Source organism: Stegostoma tigrinum, chromosome 41 (assembly GCF_030684315.1).
Source record: "Stegostoma tigrinum isolate sSteTig4 chromosome 41, sSteTig4.hap1, whole genome shotgun sequence".
NCBI lineage: Eukaryota > Metazoa > Chordata > Chondrichthyes > Orectolobiformes > Stegostomatidae > Stegostoma > Stegostoma tigrinum.
Genome location: NC_081394.1, coordinates 1966808 through 1987609, shown reverse-complemented (window position 1 = coordinate 1987609; position 20802 = coordinate 1966808). Strand labels below are relative to the sequence as shown.

Genomic DNA, 20802 nt, shown 5'->3' with positions numbered 1-20802 from the left:
GATCAAAATCGAGCTGGGAGAGATTTCAGAAACCACAAAAACGGTTTCACTTTTTATTCTGCCTTTGTACTGAAATATGTTTCTGAGCCGACCCATACAGCAGCTGTCCAAAACATCTACTAAACAGGTCACCAAAATATTACCAAACAGGTCACCGAGATAGTGTGAGGGTCACTGAGCATAATCAAGGAAAGACAGTACAGAGAGTGTGTGGGGGAGAGAGAGAGTGAGAGAGACAGTGTGTGTCGGGGGAGAGAGAGAGAGAGACAGTGTGGGAGAGAGAGGGAGAGAGTGTGGGGGAGAGAGAGAGAGAGAGAGAGAAAGAGAGAGAGAGAGAGACAGTGTGTTTGGGAGGAGAGAGAGAGTGTGGGGAGAGCAGGATAGAGTGTGTGGGGGAGAGAGAGTGAGAGAGACAGTGTGTGTGGGAGAGAGAGAGAGTGTGGGGGAGAGAGGGAGAGAGTGTGTGGGGGAGAGAGAGAGAGAGAGAGAGAAAGAGAGAGAGAGAGAGAGACAGTGTGTTTGGGAGGAGAGAGAGAGTGTGGGGAGAGCGGGATAGAGTGTGTGGGGGAGAGAGAGAGAGAGAGAGAGACAGTGTGTGGGGTGGGCGAGAGAGAGAGAGTGTGTGTGGGTGAGAGAGAGAGAGAGAGAGAGAGAGACAGTGTGTGTGGGGTGAGCGAGAGAGAGAGAGTGTGGGAGAGAGAGGGAGAGAGTGTGTGGGGGAGAGAGAGTGAGAGAGACAGTGTGTGTGGTAGAGAGAGAGAGTGTGGGGGAGAGAGGGAGAGAGTGTGTGGGGGAGAGAGAGAGAGAGAGAGAGAGACAGTGTGTGGGGGGCGGTGTAGAGAGATAGAGTGTGGGGGAGAGAGGGAGAGAGTGTGTGGGGGAGAGAGAGAGAGAGAGACAGTGTGTGGGGGGGTGTAGAGAGATAGAGTGTGGGGGAGAGAGTGTTGGGGGGGAGGGAGAGAAAAAGAGACAGAGAGGCAGTGTGTGGGGTGGGCGAGAGAGAGAGAGTTTGGGGGAGAGAGGGAGATAGTGTGTGGGGGAGAGAGTGTGAGAGAGAGACAGTGTGTGGGGACAGAGAGATTAGGGCTGAAGGCGAAGGAGGGAATGCAAGTGGTTGGGAGAAAGAGAGTAACACTGAGAGCGGAAAGACAGAGAGGTGTGGGCTGGGGGTGGGGTAGGAGAGGATAGCTTGGAACACAGAGAAGTGCAGAGGCCAAGTGAAAAGGCAGGGAGCAGGAAAGAGAGGAGGGAGTATAAAGGGAAGGTAAGAGTGGAATATAGAGAGGCGGATGGGAAGGAGAGAGAGATAGATAGAGTCATGAAAAGAGAGAGCGAGCGTGTGCAAGTGTTGTGGACTGCAAAACCCTTCCTTTAACCACCCCAATAATACTGTCTCAGAGCCTGTACCTGTTCCCCTCAATCCTCCACAAAGGCACTTCGTTAAAAATAAAATTGATTTGTTCAACATTTCCTGAACCTCCCACCTCCATCTCTGCGTGTCCCTGCTACATGAAGGATGGTGTGAAACTTGAAAGGATTCGGAAAATATTTACAGGGATGTTGCCAGGGTCAGAGGGTTTGAGCTACAGGGAGGGGCTGGATAGGTTGGGGCTATTTTCCCTGGAGCGTCGGGGGCTGAGGGGTGACCTTATGGAGGTTTATAAAACCATGAGGGGCATGGATAGGGTGAATAGACAAGGTCTTTTCCCCCCAGGGTGGGGGAGTTCAAAACTAGAGGGGCATAGGTTTAAGGTGAGAGGGGAAAGATTTAAAAGGGACCCGAGGGGTAACTTGTTCACACAGAGGGTGGTGCGTGTATGGAATGAGCTGCCAGAGGAAGTGGTGGGGGCTGGTACAGTTACAGCATTTAAAAGGCATCTGGATGGGGGCATGGATAGCAAGGGTTTAGAGGGATATGGGACAAATGCTGGGAAATGGGACTGGATTAATTTAGGATACCTGGGTCAGAACGGACAAGTTGAACCGAAGAGTATTTCCATGCTGTACATCTCTCCGATTCTATACCTACGTAGAGTGAAAAGCCTTGTTTTGTGAACAGTACAGGCAGATCAGAGAAAACAAGGGCATACAGCTCACAGGGTGCTTAGACAGAGCGAGGCATACAGGGTTACACTGCATAGATTTAGATCGAGGATCTGGGTCAGCGCAGGCTTGGAGAGATGAAGGCTCTGTTCCTGTGCTGTAATTTTCTCTGTCCTTTGTAATAGGAAGGGTTTAGAGGGATATGGGCCAAATGCTGGCAAATGGGACTGGATTAATTTAGGAAATCTGGTCGGCCTGGATAAGTTGAACCAAAGGGTCTGTTTCTGTGATAATAAAGTGTGAGGCTGGATGAACACAGCAGGCCAAGCAGCATCTCAGGAGCACAAAAGCTGATGTTTCAGGCCTAGATCTTTTGAGTTCCTGAGATGCTGCTTGGTCTGCTGTGTTCATCCAGCCTCATACTTTGTTATCTTGGATTCTCCAGCATCTGCAGTTCCCATTATCTCTGACCTGTTTCTGTGTTGTGTATCTCTATGACTTTATGAGATCCAATGATGATATCAACTGGAAATTTGGAGATGGAGGCTTGTAATTACAACATTATGAAGTGTCTATCTTTGAATCAAACATCCTGTTTTTATTTACTGGAGTGGGGGAGTATTTCCTGAAAACCCAATGCAGTTCCAGGATTCACAGGGCTTTCACTATTAGTTTCAGTTTCTCTGAAGCACTTGCTAAGGGAAGCTGGCAGTCAGCTGGGAGCAGGTTGGACAGTTCTCAGCTCTAACTGAAGTAGAACACAGAAACACATAGGAGTTTGCATTCACCTGCATCTTGCTTTCAGGCCAGCCAATTTGCCCCCCAGTTCGAGTGCAACTCTGTTCACACTGCCTCTCTGTCTCCGTCTGTGTGTCTGCCACTGTTAGCTGCAGGGCAAGGTCTTAAAGCCTGGTAAGTACAGGCTCCTGGGATTGTGGTGGGTGGGATGCGGTGGGGGTGGGGGTCGGGGGGGTGTGGTGCGCTGGGTTTGTGTAAGGCTCCTATCAGCGCTCTTTCAAGTACAGAGAGAGAGAGGCTGCAGACTCTCAGCAACCTGGGGATGGACATGTGCTGTTCACGCTCTCCGTCTCTCCCTCCCTCTCTCTCTGCCCCTGGCTTCCTCTCTTTTGCACCCACCCCCCAACCTCTCTATTGCTCTCTGTCCCTCTCGCTTTTGTTCTCTCTTCTCTGCCTGTCCATCTCTACCACCCTCAATCACTCCCTTCCCCTCTCCCTCTTTCTCTCTCCCCTCTCTGTCTTGTATTCTTTCTCTCTCTGTCTCTGAAACTCTGTCTCTCTCTTTCTTTCTCACCGTCCCTCTCTCTCTCTTTGTCCCTCACTGTCCATTTCACATTGTTTCTGTTTTGCTGTGTGAGTCTGACCTCTCTCCCTCTCTATCCCTGGCTCGCTGAGTCTCACTGTCTGTCTATCTCTGTCTCTGTCTGGATCTCACTCTCTCTCTCAGTGTCTCTCTCTCTGTCTCTGTCTCTCTCTCTGTCTCTGTCTCTCTCTCTCTGTCTCTGCCCCTCTCCCCCCTCTCTCTGTCTCTCTCTCTTTCTCTCTCTCTCTGTCTCTCCACTCTCTCCCCCTCTCACTCTGTCTCTCCCCCTCTTCCTCTCTCTCTCTCTCTCTGTGCTCCACCATAGAAGCTGGAGGAATTTAAATTCAGTTAACAAAGTTGGAGCTATAAAACTCCTCTCAGCAATGGTGACATGAAGAAAGATCATTCGTTATTGGAAAAGCCCCCCTGGTTCAATAATGTGTAGCAGGAAACGAAAATCTGCGAACCCTTACCTGGTCAGGGCCTACACGTGACTCCAGGCCCACAGCAACGCGGCCAATTTTTCACTGTTTCACTTTCTTCACTCTTTACATTTTCTGTCCCTAACTCCCTCTTCATCCCCTTTTAGCTTACCCTCCACCTTCCCTCTCTCTCTCTTTCCCAACCTTTCCCCTTCTCCCTCCCTCTCTCTCTCTCACTCTTTCCTGACCTCTTCCCTGCTCCCTCTCTCCACCTTTCCCATAATCTTCCCGTCTCCCTCCCTCCCCTATATCTCTTTCTCATTCCATCTCTGCCTCTCTTTCCAAACCTCTCACCTTTTCTTTCTCTTTCCCATTCCCTCCATTCCTTTCTCCCTCTCTTTCTCTTTCCGATCCTCTCCACTTCTGTCACTCTCGCTAACTTTCCCATTCCCTCCTCCTCTCTCTCTCTCTCTCTCTTTCCCATTTTCTCCCCATCCCCATTCCTCTATCTCTTTCCCAACCCCGCCCCTTCTCCTTTTCTCTCCCTTTCCCATTCTCTGTACTTCTCCATCCCTCTCTCTCTTTCCCATCCTCTCCACTTCTCTCTCTTGCTCTCTCTCCCTATCTTTCCCATATCGCCTCCCTATCTCTCTCTCTCTCTTTCCCATTCCGACCCCATGTAGACATTATCTGAGGAACTTCTCCTAAAGCCGTGGATTTTCACGCTGACCGGAGCTTCGTGTCATTGACAGGAAGTAGCCGGTGGGAACAATCCGATCAGATGGGGAGAAATGGGGAGACTGACCCGAGGTGATTGGATGAGTCCCCAACTTCTGGCCGATCCATGGATATAAAGGGAGCGAGGACAATTGGGATCATCAACATGGTGCTCCTCATGACCAGTAAGTTACCTCTCCGGCTGGTGTGGGGGAGCAGGCAAAGTTCTGCGGGAGTAGACACTGACGGGATGTTACCCCTGGTTGGGGAATCACGGAACGTGGGGTGGTGCAGTGGCTCAGTGGTTAGCGCTGCTGCCTCATGGTGCTAGGGACCCAGGTTCGATCGCATCCACGGGCGACTGTCTGTGTGGAGTTTGTCCATTCTCCCCATGTCTGCGTGGGTTTCCTCCAGGTGCTCCAGTTTCTCTCACAGTTCAGGGATGTACAGGTTAGGGTGGATTGGCCGTGCTAAATTACCCATAGTGCCCAGGGATGTGCGGGTTAGGGTGGATTGGCCATGCTAAATTACCCATAGTGCCCAGGGATGTGCAGGTTAGGTTGGATTGCACATGCTAAATTACCCATAGTGCCCAGGGATGTGCAGGTTAGGGTGGATTGGCCGTGCTAAATTACCCATAGTGCCCAGGGATGTGCAGGTTAGGGTGGATTGGCCATGCTAAATTACCCATAGTCCCCAGGGATGTGCAGGTTAGGGTGGATTGCACATGCTAAATTACCCATAGTGCCCAGGGATGTGCAGGTTAGGGTGGATTGGCTGTGCTAAATTACCCATAGTGCCCAGGGATGTGCAGGTTAGGATGGATTGGCCATGCTAAATTACCCATAGTCCCCAGGGATGTGCAGGTTAGGGTGGATTGCACATGCTAAATTACCCATAGTCCCCAGGGATGTGCAGGTTAGGGTGGATTGCACATGCTAAATTACCCATAGTGCCCAGGGAATGTGTGGGTGAGCACGGAAAATGTTACAGGGATATGGTAGGGAATGGGTTTGAGTAGGATACTCTTCAGAGGGTCAGTGTGAACTCAATGGGCTGAATGGCCTGCTTCCACGCCTTAGGGATTCTATAATTCAATCTCAGCATAAGTGGGGGTCTCCCATTCCTGACCAAAATAAGAGGAATTTCTTCTAAAGAAGAAGAATGAAAGAATTGCAGATGCTGTAAATCAGAAAAAGCAGAATTTGCTGGTCTGGCAGTATCTGTGAAGGGAAAAACAGAGTTACTGTTATGGATCCGGTCACCCTTGGTAGACCTGATGATAGCTGGGAAAATGTCAGTTTATAGGCAGAGGATGGGGAGGGGTAAAGGAGTAAATGTTAGGTGGAGATAGAGCCCAAAGAGATAGCAGAACAGCTGGACAGACAAAGGAGTTGCTAACGATCAGGCTGGGAGGGTGAATAGTTGTTAATGGGGATTGTTAGTGACTAACAACAGGGGGTGTAGTGGCAGGCTGTGTGTTAACAAGGCCTGGTGTGTGGGGTCGGGGGGTGGGGGGCGCTGGGACATGGGGGGGGTTTTGGCCCTAAAATTATTGAACTCAATATTGAGTCTGGAGGGCTGCAGGGTCCCCAAGCGGAAAATGAGGTGTTGTTCCTCCAGCCTGCGCTGGGCTTCACTGGAACACTGTAGCAAGCCGGAGACAGAGATGTTGGCCAGGGAGCAGGGTGGGGCATTGAATTGTCAGGCAGAGGGTGGTTCAGGGTCTTTTTAGCGAGCAGAACATAGATGTTCTGCGAAGTGGTCGCCAAGTCTACGCTTCATATCCCCAATGTAGTGGAGACCACATTGTAAGCAGTGAATGCAGGAGACTAGATTCTTGGAAGTTCAGGTGAAGCGTTGCTTCACCTGGAAGGTATGTTTGGGCACTTGGATACTGGGGAGGGAGGAGGTAAATGGGCAGGTGTTACACCTTCGCTGGTTTCAGGGGAAGGTGCTGTGGGGAGGTGTTGGGAGTGAAGGAAGACTGGGCCAGGAAGACCCAAGAGGGAATAGTCCCTGCAGAAGGTGGACAAGGGAGGGGAGGGGAGTGTGTGTTTGATGGTGGCATCTTGCTGGAGTTGGCAGAAGTGGAAATTTTTTTCTCGAGGGGAGGACAGTAACATAGAAATTGGACTCATTGAGCCTGCTCCACATGCTCAGTAACTCATTCCTGCTTTCTTCATCATATCTTTCAATCCCTTTGGCTCTAATAGCTATCTCTAACTCCTTCTTGAAAATATTCAATGTTCTGGAAAGTGATAGAGAATTCCACAGGCTCCCCACTCTCTGGGTTATCACAGTCTCCGGGCCTTATCACATTCTCCAGGCCTCATCGTGGACTCCAGGCCTCATTGCAGCCTTCAGGCCTCATCGCGGTCTCCTGGTTATATCACAGCCTCCAGGCCTCATTGTAGCCTCCAGGCCTCATTGCTGTCTCCTGGCTATATCACGGCCTCCAGGCCTCATTGTGGTCTCCTGGCTATATCACAGACTCCAGACCTCATCATGATCTCCAAGCCTCATCATGGCCTTTAGGCCTCATTACAATCTCCAGGCCTCATCACAGACTCCAGGCCTCATCACAGTGTGGTCTGGAAGAGACGGCCAGTGCGTTCTAGAGGAGTGGACCCTGTGAGATTTGGGTTAGAAGGAGGGGCGGCATGGTGGCTCATTGGTTAGCACTGCTGCTTCACAGTGCTAGGGACCCAGGTTCAATTCCAGCCTCAATCAACTATCTGTGTGGAGTTTGCACATCGTCCCCGTGTCTGCTTGTGTTTCCTCCGGGTTCTCTGGTTTCCTCCCACAGCCCAACGATGTGCAGGTTAGGGTGGGTTGACGAGGCTAAATAGTCCCATAGGTTTCAGGGATGTTTATGTTAGGTGGTCTAGACGTGAAAATCAAGGGTAGGTGAATGGGTCTGGGTGGGATGATCTTCAGAGTGCCAGTGAAAAACTTGTGGGGCCGAATGGCCTGTTTCCACACTGTGGGGATTCTATGAGTGGTATTCTGATTTTTTTTTTCTTTTTCTTTCGATCAATCACTATGATTTTGTACCTTTGTACCTACACTAAGGTCTGCAATGTTGAATTTTTCATTTCTACATTTATTGAATTGTTTCCGAAGAACTTCTGCTCAAGAATCTGTACCTTTGTAGCTATGAGGACGACGTAAGAGGCAACGTGTAAACTTTTCACTGTGCTCTTGTGACAATAAAACAAATTCGAATTCTAATTTCTCCTCATCTCAGTCCTACCCCATCTCCTTTAGGATGTGAGGACCCCCCCTCCTCCCTGGTGCAAGGCTGTCCCTGGTCATAAGGAGCTTCCTTCCTGTGTTGACCATGTTGAGTAGCCTGTACATTTCATTTCCACCAGCAAACAGCCAGGGTTGGGGCGTCGAATATACTCCAGGCTGTTTCAGAAACGATTCTTTAATAGCAAATGGAGTCAAAGTTTCAAGGGGGAAGGGGGAGAAGCAGAGAGATGGAGTTGACGCTCCAATCAGTTGGGGCAAGATTGAGTGAAAGAGCTGCCTCAGTAGACGGATTGGCCTGTGGTCACTAATAATTCTAGGGATGCCAATTCCCAAATCGTTCTTGAGATGCCCGATTGTCTGAACTGTGTAACCATGCATGGTCATGGGCAAAAATTCCAAAGGGGACGCTGAGAGAGACATGGAGAAGCTCAAAGACGTTGAGGCAGAAGAGAATTTCCACGAGGCCCTGCCACCACCTCACACCCAAAAAGGGACACTCCCTTAATTCCCATTGTGTGCCCAGCAATCTTATAAGGTCACTGTTTTCACTGAGGGAGTGTTGCACTGTCGGAGGGTCAGTGCTGAGGGAGTGGACACTGTCGGAGAGTCAGTGCTGAGGGAGTGGGCACTGTCAGAGGGTCAGTGCTGAGGGAGTGGGCAATGTCAGAGGGCCAGTGCTGAGGGGGTGGGCACTGTCGGAGGGTCAGTGCTGAGGGAGTGGGCACTGTCGGAGGGTTAGTGCTGAAGGAGTGGGCACTGTTGGAGGGCCAGTGCTGAGAGAGCATCAGATGATCATTATTCTGTATATTTAGCGCCTGTGTCTCTCTGAAATGGTGTGTGTATCCTTGTTGTGATGTGTTTTTGATCTGATCCCATCTGCCTGTTTGTGCAGCCACTGTGTTTCCGCTGAGCGTCAATCTAAAAGAGGATGTGATTTACGGGATCAGTGGGGAGGCCATATTCCTCGAGGCCAGTTATCACGTGGAGCCCTCGAGCAGACTGCACAGCATCATTTGGAAGGTGGACAATGCCGGCGCCACCCGTATCCTTCAGTACATTGTCAGCAAGAACACAACACTTCCATCCAGCCCATACCGCAATCGCATCCAGTTTGACAGTGAGACGGGCACCCTCAGACTCTCCAACTTCTCTCAGCTTGACCAAGGCACCTACCAGATCACAGTGACCGCTGAGGATGGTGCAGAAGACAAAGCCTCTGCTCTGGTCACCCTGTACGGTAAGCCTGCCCATTGGTACGGAGGGAGGTGGCTGACTATGGCGAGCTGAGTGTCGATGGTGAGCGGGCTTACTGATATCAGTTCACCTGGCCATATATCTTGCTCACGGTATTATATTGCAGAAAGTGCGGACATCAGTGTTGAGTAGGATTTATCATGTAGACAGAGTTGGCCAACTATGGTGAGTGGGATTAATCATTTAGACAAGTTGGCCCACAATGATGTGTGTCTTTATTCATGTGAATGGAATCCTCTCCACTCCCCCAGGATGGCTGGGCTTAATAGTGTCACCAGAAGTGGCCAAATATTTTGCTAGTGGTTGATCATATAGACAGAGATGGCCAAATATAGTGAGTGTGGTGAATGGTATGAAGACTGGTTGCCAACCATTGTGATTACAGGGAATGCCATATGCAATAGAGGCCAACCATGGTAATTGGGTGTTCATGATGGGGACAAAGAGAGAGAGAGAAAGAGAGAGAGTGTTGGCCATCTCTAGTGAATTGGGTTATGGTTGTGTAGAGCAGTGTCAAACTGTGGTGAGTTGGGGTTAGTGGCGTGGTGATGGACACATGATGAATGCTGTAATGGTGTGGATAGAGGTGTCAAGCTATGGTTATTGGTGTGAACAGATGTGGCCAAACATGATGAATAGTATTAATGATAGAGGTGGCCAATCATGATGAATAGGTTTAATTGTGTGCAAACAGAAACTCAACCATGGTAATTGAGGGTAATGATGGACTGTGGGAGGAACCTGAAGCACCCGGAGGAAGCCCACGCAGACACAGGGAGAAAGTACAAACTCCACACAGACTGAGGGTGGAATCGAACCCGGGTCCCTGGCGCTGTGAGGGAGCAGTATTAGGACCCTCAGTTTTTCTGATCTGCGTCAAAATTCACACAACACCGGTTTATTGCCCGAGAGGTTTATTTGAGATCACAAGCTTTCACTGCACCTGATCAAGGGGCAGCGCTATGAAAGCTTGTGATTTCACTTAAACCTGTGGGACTATAACCTGGTGTCATGTGATTTCTGATCCTGTCCACCCCAGTCCAAATCCAGCAGCTCCACTTCATGGTTTTCCTGACCATTATCAGCGAATAGTGCACAGGGCACTATTTTTGACAAATCGCACGCGAAGCAAAATTTCTGGGTGTTTGTAAACAGCGTGGTGGTCAGTGTAGATCTGCAAAAGGAGTTGACAGATGGGTTGCAGATAGCGTTCAATGCAGAGAAGAAATGATGCATTTGGTCGGAACTATAGAGAGAGTGAGAGAGAGAGATAGAGGATCTAAAACAAATGGTACAGCTCTGGCTGTGCGAGAGCAAAATGTGTCGGCGCAGGCTTCGTGGGCCGAATACCCTGTTCCTGTGTGGTATTGTTCGTTGTTCGAAGGGGCCAGCCTGTATATAAGTGTCTAAGTTATTCCAGACAGTCAGACAGAGACAGCAGTAAATAAAGCAGAGAGTGTAAGAGATATTCGGAGCTGCAGAGAATCTGAGAACACAAGGTGTAGAGCTGGATGAACACAGCAGGCCGAGCAGGAAATTTGACGTTTCGGGTCTAGACCCTTCTTCAGAAAAAGGGTCTGAAGAAGGGTCTAAGCCTGAAACGTCAGCCTTCCTGCTCCTCTGATGCTGCTTGGCCTGCTGTGTTCATCCTGCTCCACACCTTGTTATCTCCTAAAGCAGAGTGTATACTTCATTATATTGATAGGCTCATGACAGCAAAGAGGTAATGTTGAACTTCCATGGGATACAAGTTATACCGCAGTTGGAGTACTGAGTGTACCCCACTTTGAAAAAGATAGAAACACTTTGCAGAGAGAGTGCAGAAGAGGATTGCAGGAACGGTGACAGAGATGAGAAGCTTCAGTGACAGATGGGAAAAACCATGAATTCTTCCCCAATGCTCCAGGGAAAATAGCCCCAGCCTATCCAGCCTCTCTCTTTAGCTCAAACCCTCCAACCCTGGCAACATCCTTGTAAATCTTTTCTGAACCCTTTCAAGTTTCACAACATCCTTCCTGTAGCAGGGAGACCAGAATAGTATTCTAAAACTGGCCCTAACCAATGTTCTGCACAGCCCCAACATGACCCTCCCAACTCCCTATACTCAATGCACTGACCAATAAAGGCAAGCGTACCGAACACCTTCCTCACCGCCCTGCCCACCTGCGACTCCACTTTCAAGGAACTATGAGCACGTGCCCCAAGATCTCTTAATGGCCCCCAGGACCTTACCATGAAGTGTATAAGTCCTGCCTTGATATGCCTTTCCAAAATGCAGCACCTCACATTTATCTCAATTAAACTCCATCTGCCAATCCTCGGCCCATTGGCCCATCTGATCAATGTCTCATTGTATTCTGAGGTAACCTTCTTCGCTGTCCACTACAGCCTCTGCTGTCATCTGCAAACTTACTAACTATAACTTCCTATGTTCACATCTAAATCATTTGTATAAGTGGCAAAAAGCAGTGGGCCCAGCACCAATCCCTGTGGCACACCGCTGATCACAGGCCTCCAGTCTGAAAAACAACCCTCCACCACCACCCTCTTTCACCAATCTTCGAGCCAGTTCTGTATCCAAATGGATATTTCTCCCTGTGCTCCGTGTGATCTAACCTTGTTAACCAGGGCACCATGTGGAACCTTGTCAAACACCTTATTGAAGTCCATACAGATAACATCCACTGCTCTACCTTCATCAATCTGCTTTGTTGCTTCTTCAAAAAAGTCAGTCAAGTTAGTGCGACATGATCTGCCATGCAGCAAGCCATTTTAACTATCCCTGACCAGACCTTGCTTTTCTAAAGACATGTAAATCCTATCCCTCAGGATTCCCTCCAACGACTTGCCCACAACCAATGTGAGGCTCACTGGTCTACAGTTCCTTGGCATTTCCTTACCACCTTTCTTAACGTTGGCCAAACTCCAGCACCTCAGCCGTGGCCATCGATGATTCAAATATCTCAACAAGGGGCCCGGCATTCTCTTCCCTGGCATTCTTTTCCCCGGCAATCTCTTCCCGAGCAATCAATTCCTCAGCAGTCTCTTCCCCAGCAATCCCTTCCCCAGCAATCTCTTCCCCGGCAACCTCTTCCCCGGCACTAAGCCCTTAACGCAATGACAATCTGAGTCTATGTTTGGAAAGTTAAAATCCCCCACTCTATTATTCTTAGAAATAACTAAGATCACCTGACAAATTTGTTTCTCAGTTTCCTGCTGAGCACTGGGGTGGGTCGACAGAACAATTCAAATGAGGTGATCATCCCTTTCTTAATTCTCAGTTTCCTGGGCCTCATTCCCAGGAATATCCTCTCTCAGTACAGCCGTAATAGTGTTCCTAACCAAAACTCCGTTTCCCCCTCCTCTCTTGTGCCCCTTTCTATCCTTCCAAAGCATCCTTACCTTAAACATTAAGGTGCCAATCCTGTCCATTCTGAGCCACATTTCTGTAGACGCTGTGATATCCCAGTCCCATGTTCCCAACAATGTGCCCTGACTTCATCTGCCTGACCTGTTACTCCTTTTGCTTCGAAATAAATGCAGTTTGATTTTTCAGCCCTACCTCCTCTCTGCTTTGTTCTTGCCTGTTTGACTTGTTGCTTTTCCCAGCTGTATCGGTCTCAGACCGGTCTCTTTCCTCACTATCTCCCTGGATCCCATGATCCACACCCTCAAACTCACAAGTTTGGCTTTTCTCAGGATTGGCAGAGTCCAAAACTACAGGGGCGTAGGTTTAAGGTGAGAGGGGGAAGATTTAACAGGGACCTGAGGGGTAGCTTTTTTACACAGAGGGTGGTGCGTGTATGGAATGAGCTGCCAGAGGAAGTGGTGGGGGCTGGTACAGTTACAGCATTTAAAAGGCATCTGGATGGGGACGTGGATAGGAAGGATTTGGAGGGCTATGGGCCAAATGCTGGCAAATGGGATGAGATTAACTTGGGATATCTGGTTGGCATTGACGGGTAGGACCAAAGGGCCTGCTTCTAGCGAGTTTTGAGAATATCTGTAGCTCAGGTTAAGGTTCTGGATGTAAGTTTGCTCGCTGAGCTGAAAACGAACCTTCCAGCTCAGTGAGCAAACTTACATCCAGGACCTGTTTCTGTACTGTGCATCTCTATGATTCTTTGAAGAGAAGGCAACTTGATTGAAGAGATTTGAGATGGTTTCTCCAAAGCATGAGTCGAGAGGGCGAAACTGTTACTGCTCGTCAAAGGTTGCAAGAATGCAACGCTGCAGATTCCAAGTAATTTACATAGGACATAAATGCAATTTGAGAGAATAAAAAGACTGGAACGTGCAGCTTGGGAGTATGGGGAAGATAGATTCACTGAGGTTTTAAAGAATTAATGACGAGTTTACAAATGAACAGAATAACAGGGTAAAAGGATATAATTAAACTGGAGAAGTTTCAAAAGAGATTTTCAAGGATTTTGCCACATTTGGAGGATATGAGTTATAAGGAGAGGCAGGATAGGCTGGGACTTTTCTCACAGCAGCATAGGAGGCTGAGGGATGACCTGATAGTGGTTTAAAAAATCATGAGGGGTGTTGACAGGGTAAATGGTATGTGTCATTTCCCTAGGATGGGGGATTTCAAGACCATGAATGCATATTCTTAAAGTGAGACAAGGCAGATTTGAAAAGGTACAAGGGACATTGTTATTCACACAGAGGGTGGTTTGTGTGTGGAGCGAGCTTCCTGAGGATGTAGTGGATGTGGGCACAGTTACAACACTTAAATGTCATTTGGATAAGGACATGAATAGGGAAGGTTTGGAGGGATATGGGCCAGGAGCAGGCAGGTGGGACTAGTTTAGTTTGGGATGGACTGGTTGGGCCAAAGGGTCTGTTTCCATGCTGTGTGCATCTACAGCTCTGTGATTTTATGACAATGACAGCACGGGGTTAGTTACAGAGTAAAGCTCCCTCTACACTGTCCCCCATCAAACACTCCCAGGGACAGGGACAGCACGGGGTTAGTTACAGAGTAAAGCTCCCTCTACACTGTTCCCCATTAAACATTCCCAGCACAGGGACAGCACGGGGTTAGATACAGAGATAAAGCTCCCTCTACACTGTTCCTCATCAAACACTCCCAGGGACAGGGACAGCACAGGGTTAGTTACAGAGTAAAGCTCTCTCTACACTGTTCCCCATCAAACATTCCCAGGGACAGGGACAGCACGGGGTTAGATACAGGGTAAAGCTCTCTCTACACTGTCCCCCGTCAAACACTCCCACGACAGGGACAGCACAGGGTTAGATACAGAGTAAAGCTCCCTCTACACTGTCCCCCCATCAAACACTCCCAGGACAGGGACAGCACGGGGTTAGTTACAGAGTAAAGCTCCCTCTACACTGTCTCCCCATCAAACACTCCCAGTGACAGGCACAGCACAGGGTTAGATACAGAGTAAAGCTCTCTCTACACTGTTCCCCATCAAACATTCCCAGGACAGGGACAGCACGGGGTTAGATACAGGGTAAAGCTCTCTCTACACTGCCACCCATCAAACACTCCCAGGACAGGGACAGCACGGGGTTAGTTACAGAGTAAAGCTCCTCTACACTGTTCCCCATCAAACACTCCCAGGGACAGGGACAGCACGGGGTTAGTTACAGAGTAAAGCTCCCTCTACACTGTTCCCCATCAAACACTCCCAGGACAGGGACAGCACGGGGTTAGATACAGGGTAAAGCTCCCTCTACACTGTTCCCCATCAAACACTCCCAGGACAGGGACAGCACAGGGTTAGATACAGAGTAAAGCTCCCTCTACACTGTCCCCCCATCAAACACTCCCAGGACAGGGACAGCACGGGGTTAGTTACAGACTAAAGCTCCCTCTACACTGTCTTCCCATCAAACACTCCCAGGGACAGGCACAGCACAGGGTTAGATACAGAGTAAAGCTCCCTCTACACTGTCTTCCCATCAAACACTCCCAGGACAGGGACAGCACGGGGTTAGTTACAGAGTAAAGCTCCCTCTACACTGTTCCCCATCAAACACTCCCAGGACAGGGACAGCATGAGGTTAGATACAGGGTAAAGCTCCCTCTACACTGTTCCCCATTAAACATTCCCAGCACAGGGACAGCACGGGGTTAGATACAGAGATAAAGCTCCCTCTACACTGTTCCTCATCAAACACTCCCAGGGACAGGGACAGCACAGGGTTAGTTACAGAGTAAAGCTCTCTCTACACTGTTCCCCATCAAACATTCCCAGGGACAGGGACAGCACGGGGTTAGATACAGGGTAAAGCTCTCTCTACACTGTCCCCCGTCAAACACTCCCACGACAGGGACAGCACAGGGTTAGATACAGAGTAAAGCTCCCTCTACACTGTCCCCCCATCAAACACTCCCAGGACAGGGACAGCACGGGGTTAGTTACAGAGTAAAGCTCCCTCTACACTGTCTCCCCATCAAACACTCCCAGTGACAGGCACAGCACAGGGTTAGATACAGAGTAAAGCTCTCTCTACACTGTTCCCCATCAAACATTCCCAGGACAGAGACAGCACGGGGTTAGATACAGGGTAAAGCTCTCTCTACACTGCCACCCATCAAACACTCCCAGGACAGGGACAGCACGGGGTTAGTTACAGAGTAAAGCTCCCTCTACACTGTTCCCCATCAAACACTCCCAGGGACAGGGACAGCACGGGGTTAGTTACAGAGTAAAGCTCCCTCTACACTGTTCCCCATCAAACACTCCCAGGACAGGGACAGCACGGGGTTAGATACAGGGTAAAGCTCCCTCTACACTGTTCCCCATCAAACACTCCCAGGACAGGGACAGCACGGGGTTAGTTACAGACTAAAGCTCCCTCTACACTGTCTTCCCATCAAACACTCCCAGGGACAGGCACAGCACAGGGTTAGATACAGAGTAAAGCTCCCTCTACACTGTCTCCCCATCAAACACTCCCAGGACAGGGACAGCACGGGGTTAGTTACAGAGTAAAGCTCCCTCTACACTGTTCCCCATCAAACACTCCCAGGACAGGGACAGCACGGGGTTTGACACAGAGAGTGAAGCTGTCTCTTCAGTGCGCTCCCCGCCCCCCACCCACCATCCAACATTGTTGGTCAGGCACCTTCTGGGGTACTGTGCGCTGTTTTGGTCGCCCAGTTATAGGAAGGAAGCTATTAAAGTGGAGAGGGTTTTCTGTAAGACTAACAAAGACATTGACAGGAATAGAGAGCCTGAGTTCTGAAAATAGGCTGGGACTTCTTTTTCTGGAACATAGGAGGTTGAGGGGTGACCTTACCGAAGTTCATAAAATGTGGAGCATAGATAGGGTGAATAGCGAAGACCTTTTCCCAAGGGTGGGGGATTTCAACTTCAGAAGCGTCATTTTTAAAGGTGAGGGGAGGGAGATTTAAAGAAGGGCGGCTCAGAGGGTGGTCCGTGTGTGGAATGAACTTCCTGAGGAAGTGGTGGGTGTGGGGACAGCTACAGCATTTAAAAGACATTTGGATAAGGACGTGGACGGATATGGGCCAGGAGCAGGCAGGTGGGGTCTAGATTATTAGGGACTCTGGCCAGTGTGGACTGGAAGGGCCGAATGGTCTGTTTCTGTGCTGTGTGACGCTCATATGAATGCCAGTGGTGAGGCAATGGGACAGTTCAGTGTCTGGGTTCAAATGGCAGGAGAAGCGGGGCTGTAATTCGGAAGGAAGATAGCGGTGACCAACTATGCTTAGGGGATGAAAACAGGCAAGGCATAGTTAACTTTGGTGATTAAAGGTAATGATGTTGGAAGCTGGTCAGCATTGATGATGGTACAGACATCAATCAGCGCCCATGGTGTTTGGATCTCATGGAGGTGCAGCGGAGGTGGCCAATGACGGTCTTTGGGATTCATGTGCATGTTGAGAGACGGTCTCCGTGGTGTATGTGTGAATCGAGGAGGGTAGCTATGGTTATTAAAGTTAATGGGGGGCACAACACTCAGGAAATTTCTAAAAAAACATGGGAACCAACCAATTCATGTCGATGGGATGGACAAAGTCTAACTTTAGAAGAACAGAACTGGTGGAGTTTGGGGGACAGTGTAGAGGGAGCTTTACCCTGCATCTAACCACATGCTGTCCCTGTCCTGGGAATATTTGAAGGGTGGACAGTGCAGAGGGAGCTTTACCCTGCATCTAACCCTGTGCTGTCCCTGTCCTGGGAGTGTTTGTTCGGTCTCAGTGTAGAGGGAGCTTTACTTTGTATCTAACCCTGTGCTGCCCCTGTCCTGGGTGTGTATGATTGGGGACAGTGTAGAGGGAACTTCACTCTGTATGTCATCCCATGATGTCCCTGTTCTGGGAGTGTTTGATGAGAAGACAGTGTAGAGGAAGCTTTACTCTGTACCTAACCCCATGCTTTCCTTGTCTTGGGAGTGTTTGATGGGAGGTGGGGTGGGGGAGCGCAGGGACAGTGTGGAGAGAGCTTTACTATGTGCCTAATTCCGTGCTGTATTTCCCTGGTCAAATTTGACATTGGCTGGAACTGTACCAATACTCATGTGAACATCTTAAAGAGGCTCATAAATTGAAGAGGTGAAGAACGTGTCGAATTATAAAGTGGCTGTCCTTTCTGTTTGCAGAGCCCATTGTAGGGGTCATGGTTACCATGATGCCCAACGATACCACCTCCGTGTGGAATGTAACTCTGAGTTGCTCCGCAGAGCGTGGCACTCAACCGGAATTCTCCTGGACAAAGGATTGGAAGAACGTCACAGAGACAGAGAGGTTGTCCATCATTAATTCTGGACAGACTCTAGTTATGCACATGGTCAGTGCAGAGGACTGTGGGATCTACACATGCCGTGTTGCAAATCAACTCAGCAACAAGACGCAGAGCATGAATTTTTTAGGTAGTGGCTTGTTGCTACATTAATGTCATTCAGCAAACTTTGCACACTCACATCAGATTTGTCTCCTGGTAGATGGGACCCTATAAGTGGACAGCACTTTATTGAGCAATCACGTGTGCGCTCAGCAGGTGTTCCAGCAACAAATTTCGTAGAACGTACTGGAACAACTGCGAAGGTCTGTGGAAAGAGGGGAATGGAATTAAGATTTTGAGACCAGAATTAGAGGCCAGCTTTGAGTCCAATTCAGAAATAACAGGAGCTCATGAATATTTCTTTTGCTACTGAGAAGCAAGGAAGTGAAATCGGGTCCATGGGTGGGTCCAGAAAAGTCTAAGGCAGATTGCAGATCACAAATCTGATTGTGTAAAAGATAATGGGAGTTTTAATTGCTATAGAGAGGATAAGGTACAAGTCATTTTCCAACATATTCGGTTCTTGTCTGACCTTGCTCTGTAGAAAATCGGGTCATAGGAAAATGTTTTTACCTGTACAGCAGAAAGTTTGCGCTATCCAAACAGCACCCACTGTTCATCAACCACATTACAACCAATTCCCATCAACAAAACACACACTATAGCAGGAGTACCTGTACAAATGGAGAAGAGGTGTTAATGGTAGAGATAAGATGTACTCAACCTGAAAGCAAGACTATGAGGATTTATTCCTCCAGGTTTATTGGAGGTGGAGAGGGGGATTACCCAAATACAGGGCCTCAAGTCAATGATATGTCTTTTTAATTCGCTCAAGGGTCTGTGGGTGTGGCTGGTTGGGCCCAGTGTTTACTCCCGTCCCCATCTGCGCCTTGAGAAGGTGGGGGCGAGCTGCCTTCTTGAACTGCTGAGGTCCATGTGCCGTAGGGTTGACCCACAATGCCCCTGAGGGAGGGAATTCCAGGATTTTGACCCAGTGACACTGAAGGAATGGGGATATATTTCCAAGTCAGGATGGAGGATGGCTCAGAGTGGAACTTGCAGGGGGTGGGGGGGGTCCCACGTACCTGCTGCCCCTTGTCTTTCCCAATGGAAGTGGCTGTGGGTTTGGAAGGTGCTGCCTGAAGGGCCTTGGTGAGGTTCTGCAGAGCATCTTGTAGACGGTACACACTGCTGCAACTGAGCATTGGTGGGGGGAGGGAGTGGAATGTTTGTGGATGTGGAGCCGATCGAGCGGGGGCTGCTCTGTCCTGGATGGTGTTGAGCTTCTTGAGGGCAAGTGGGGAGTATTCCATCCCCCTCCTGACTTGTGCCTTGTTGATGGTGGGACAGGCTTTGGGGGGAGTCAGGACAGGAGTTACTCGCTGCAGGATTCCCAGCCTCTGACCTGCTCTTGTAGCGGCTGTGTTTATGTGGTGGGTCCCAGTTGAGTTTCTGGTCAATGGTAACCCCCAGGATGTTGATAGTGGGGAATTTAGTGATGGGAACACTGTTGAACGTCAAGGGGTGATGATTAGATTCTCTCTCACTGGAGACGGTAATTGCTGAACTTGTCATAGACTGATGGAGACGTACAGCACAGAAACAGACCCTTCAGCCCAACTCATCTGTGCTGACCAGATATCCCAAACTAATCTAGTCACCAGTCCAGCCTGTCTCTGCCTCCCTAACCTGTTCTTCCTCTCACCCATCCCTTCCTCCCACCCCAAGCCGCACCTCCATCTCCTACCTACTAACCTCATCCCACCTCCTTGACCTGTCCGTCTTCCCTGGACTGACCTATCCCCTCCCCACCTCCCCACCTATACTCTCCTCTCCACCTATTTTCTTTTCTCTCCATCTTCGGTCCGCCTCCCCCCTCTCCCTATTTATTCCAGCTCCCTCTCCCCATCCCCCTCTCTGATGAAGGGTCTAGGCCCAAAACGTCAGCTTTTGTGCTCCTGAGATGCTGCTTGGCCTGCTGTGTTCATCCAGCCTCACATTTTATTATCTTGGATTCTCCAGCATCTGCAGTTCCCATTATCTCTAGTCCCATTTGCCAGCCTTTGGTCCATATCCCTCTAAACCCTTCTCATCCATGTCCCCATCCAGAGGCCTTTTAAATGCTGTAACTGTACCAGCCCCCACCACTTCCTCTGGCAGCTCATTCCATACATGCACCACCCTCTGTGTGAAAAAGTTACCCCTCAGGTCTGTTTTAAATCTTTCCCCTCTCACCTTAAACCTGTGCCCCTCTAGTTTTGGACTCCCCCACCCTGGGGGGAGGGAAGGCCGTGTCTATTCACCCTATCCATGCCCCTCATGATTTTATAAACCTCTATAAGGTCACCCCTCAGCCCCCGATGCTCCAGGGAAAATAGCTCCAGCCTATTCAGCCTCTCATTATAACTCCAACTCTCCAACCCTGGCAACCTCCTCGTAAATATTTTTTGCACCTTCCCAGTTTAATGACGTCCTTCCCAATAAAGGTGAGCGTACCAAACACCTTCTTCACTGCCCTGTCTACCTGCAACTCCACTTTCGAGGAGCTACTTCCCTTAAACCCCTAGATTTGCCCTCAGGGCCCTACCATTAATTCCTGGAAACATTAAGTCCTGGAGTGCTGTGAATGTTACACCCCGTTTGGGAGTCTGACGTGCACATCGCTCCCGATATATTTTGATATCCTTGGTAGTTGAGGAGATAGCTTTTTTATTTTGTAAATGTTCCTCCATTTCTCTCTTGGGAAGGGATTTCTACACCACCCTTTCTGAAAAACGAAATCCTCCTCCTCTCTGATTTAAGCAGACATACCCTTCCTTTGTAAAGGATGTTTGCTTGGCCCCTAGGGACGCTAAGATCTTTCATTTTTGGGTATATATCCCGCCTATCTAACCTTTCCCGATGAGGTAAGTTGCAGCTTTCCCAGATCCCAGGAATCTGTCAAGCGAACCTTGGCTGAACTGCTTTCCAACGTCTTTTTCAATATGGGTCTGAAGAGTTT

At 49.3% G+C, this 20802-nt stretch overlaps 1 protein-coding gene across 15 annotated transcripts in view; it reads left to right on the top strand.

Annotated features, from left to right (window-relative positions):
* LOC125448410 (hepatic and glial cell adhesion molecule-like) overlaps positions 1 to 20802 on the top strand; it is a 69816-nt gene that overhangs the window by 44220 nt on the left and 4794 nt on the right. For 6 of the 15 annotated variants that reach the window (XM_048523717.2, XM_059641400.1, XM_048523716.2 and 3 more), the window contains 3 exons: positions 4539 to 4688; positions 8654 to 8998; positions 17620 to 17889. In XM_048523717.2, the coding sequence (XP_048379674.1) occupies positions 4631 to 4688; positions 8654 to 8998; positions 17620 to 17889 (673 nt within the window). In that variant the 5' untranslated portion in view covers positions 4539 to 4630. Of the gene's footprint in view, positions 1 to 2462; positions 2956 to 3121; positions 3841 to 4469; positions 4689 to 8653; positions 8999 to 17619; positions 17890 to 20802 lie in introns of those variants that run through there. The other 9 variants (XM_048523719.2, XM_048523718.2, XM_059641397.1 and 6 more) reach the window with 6 other exon arrangements.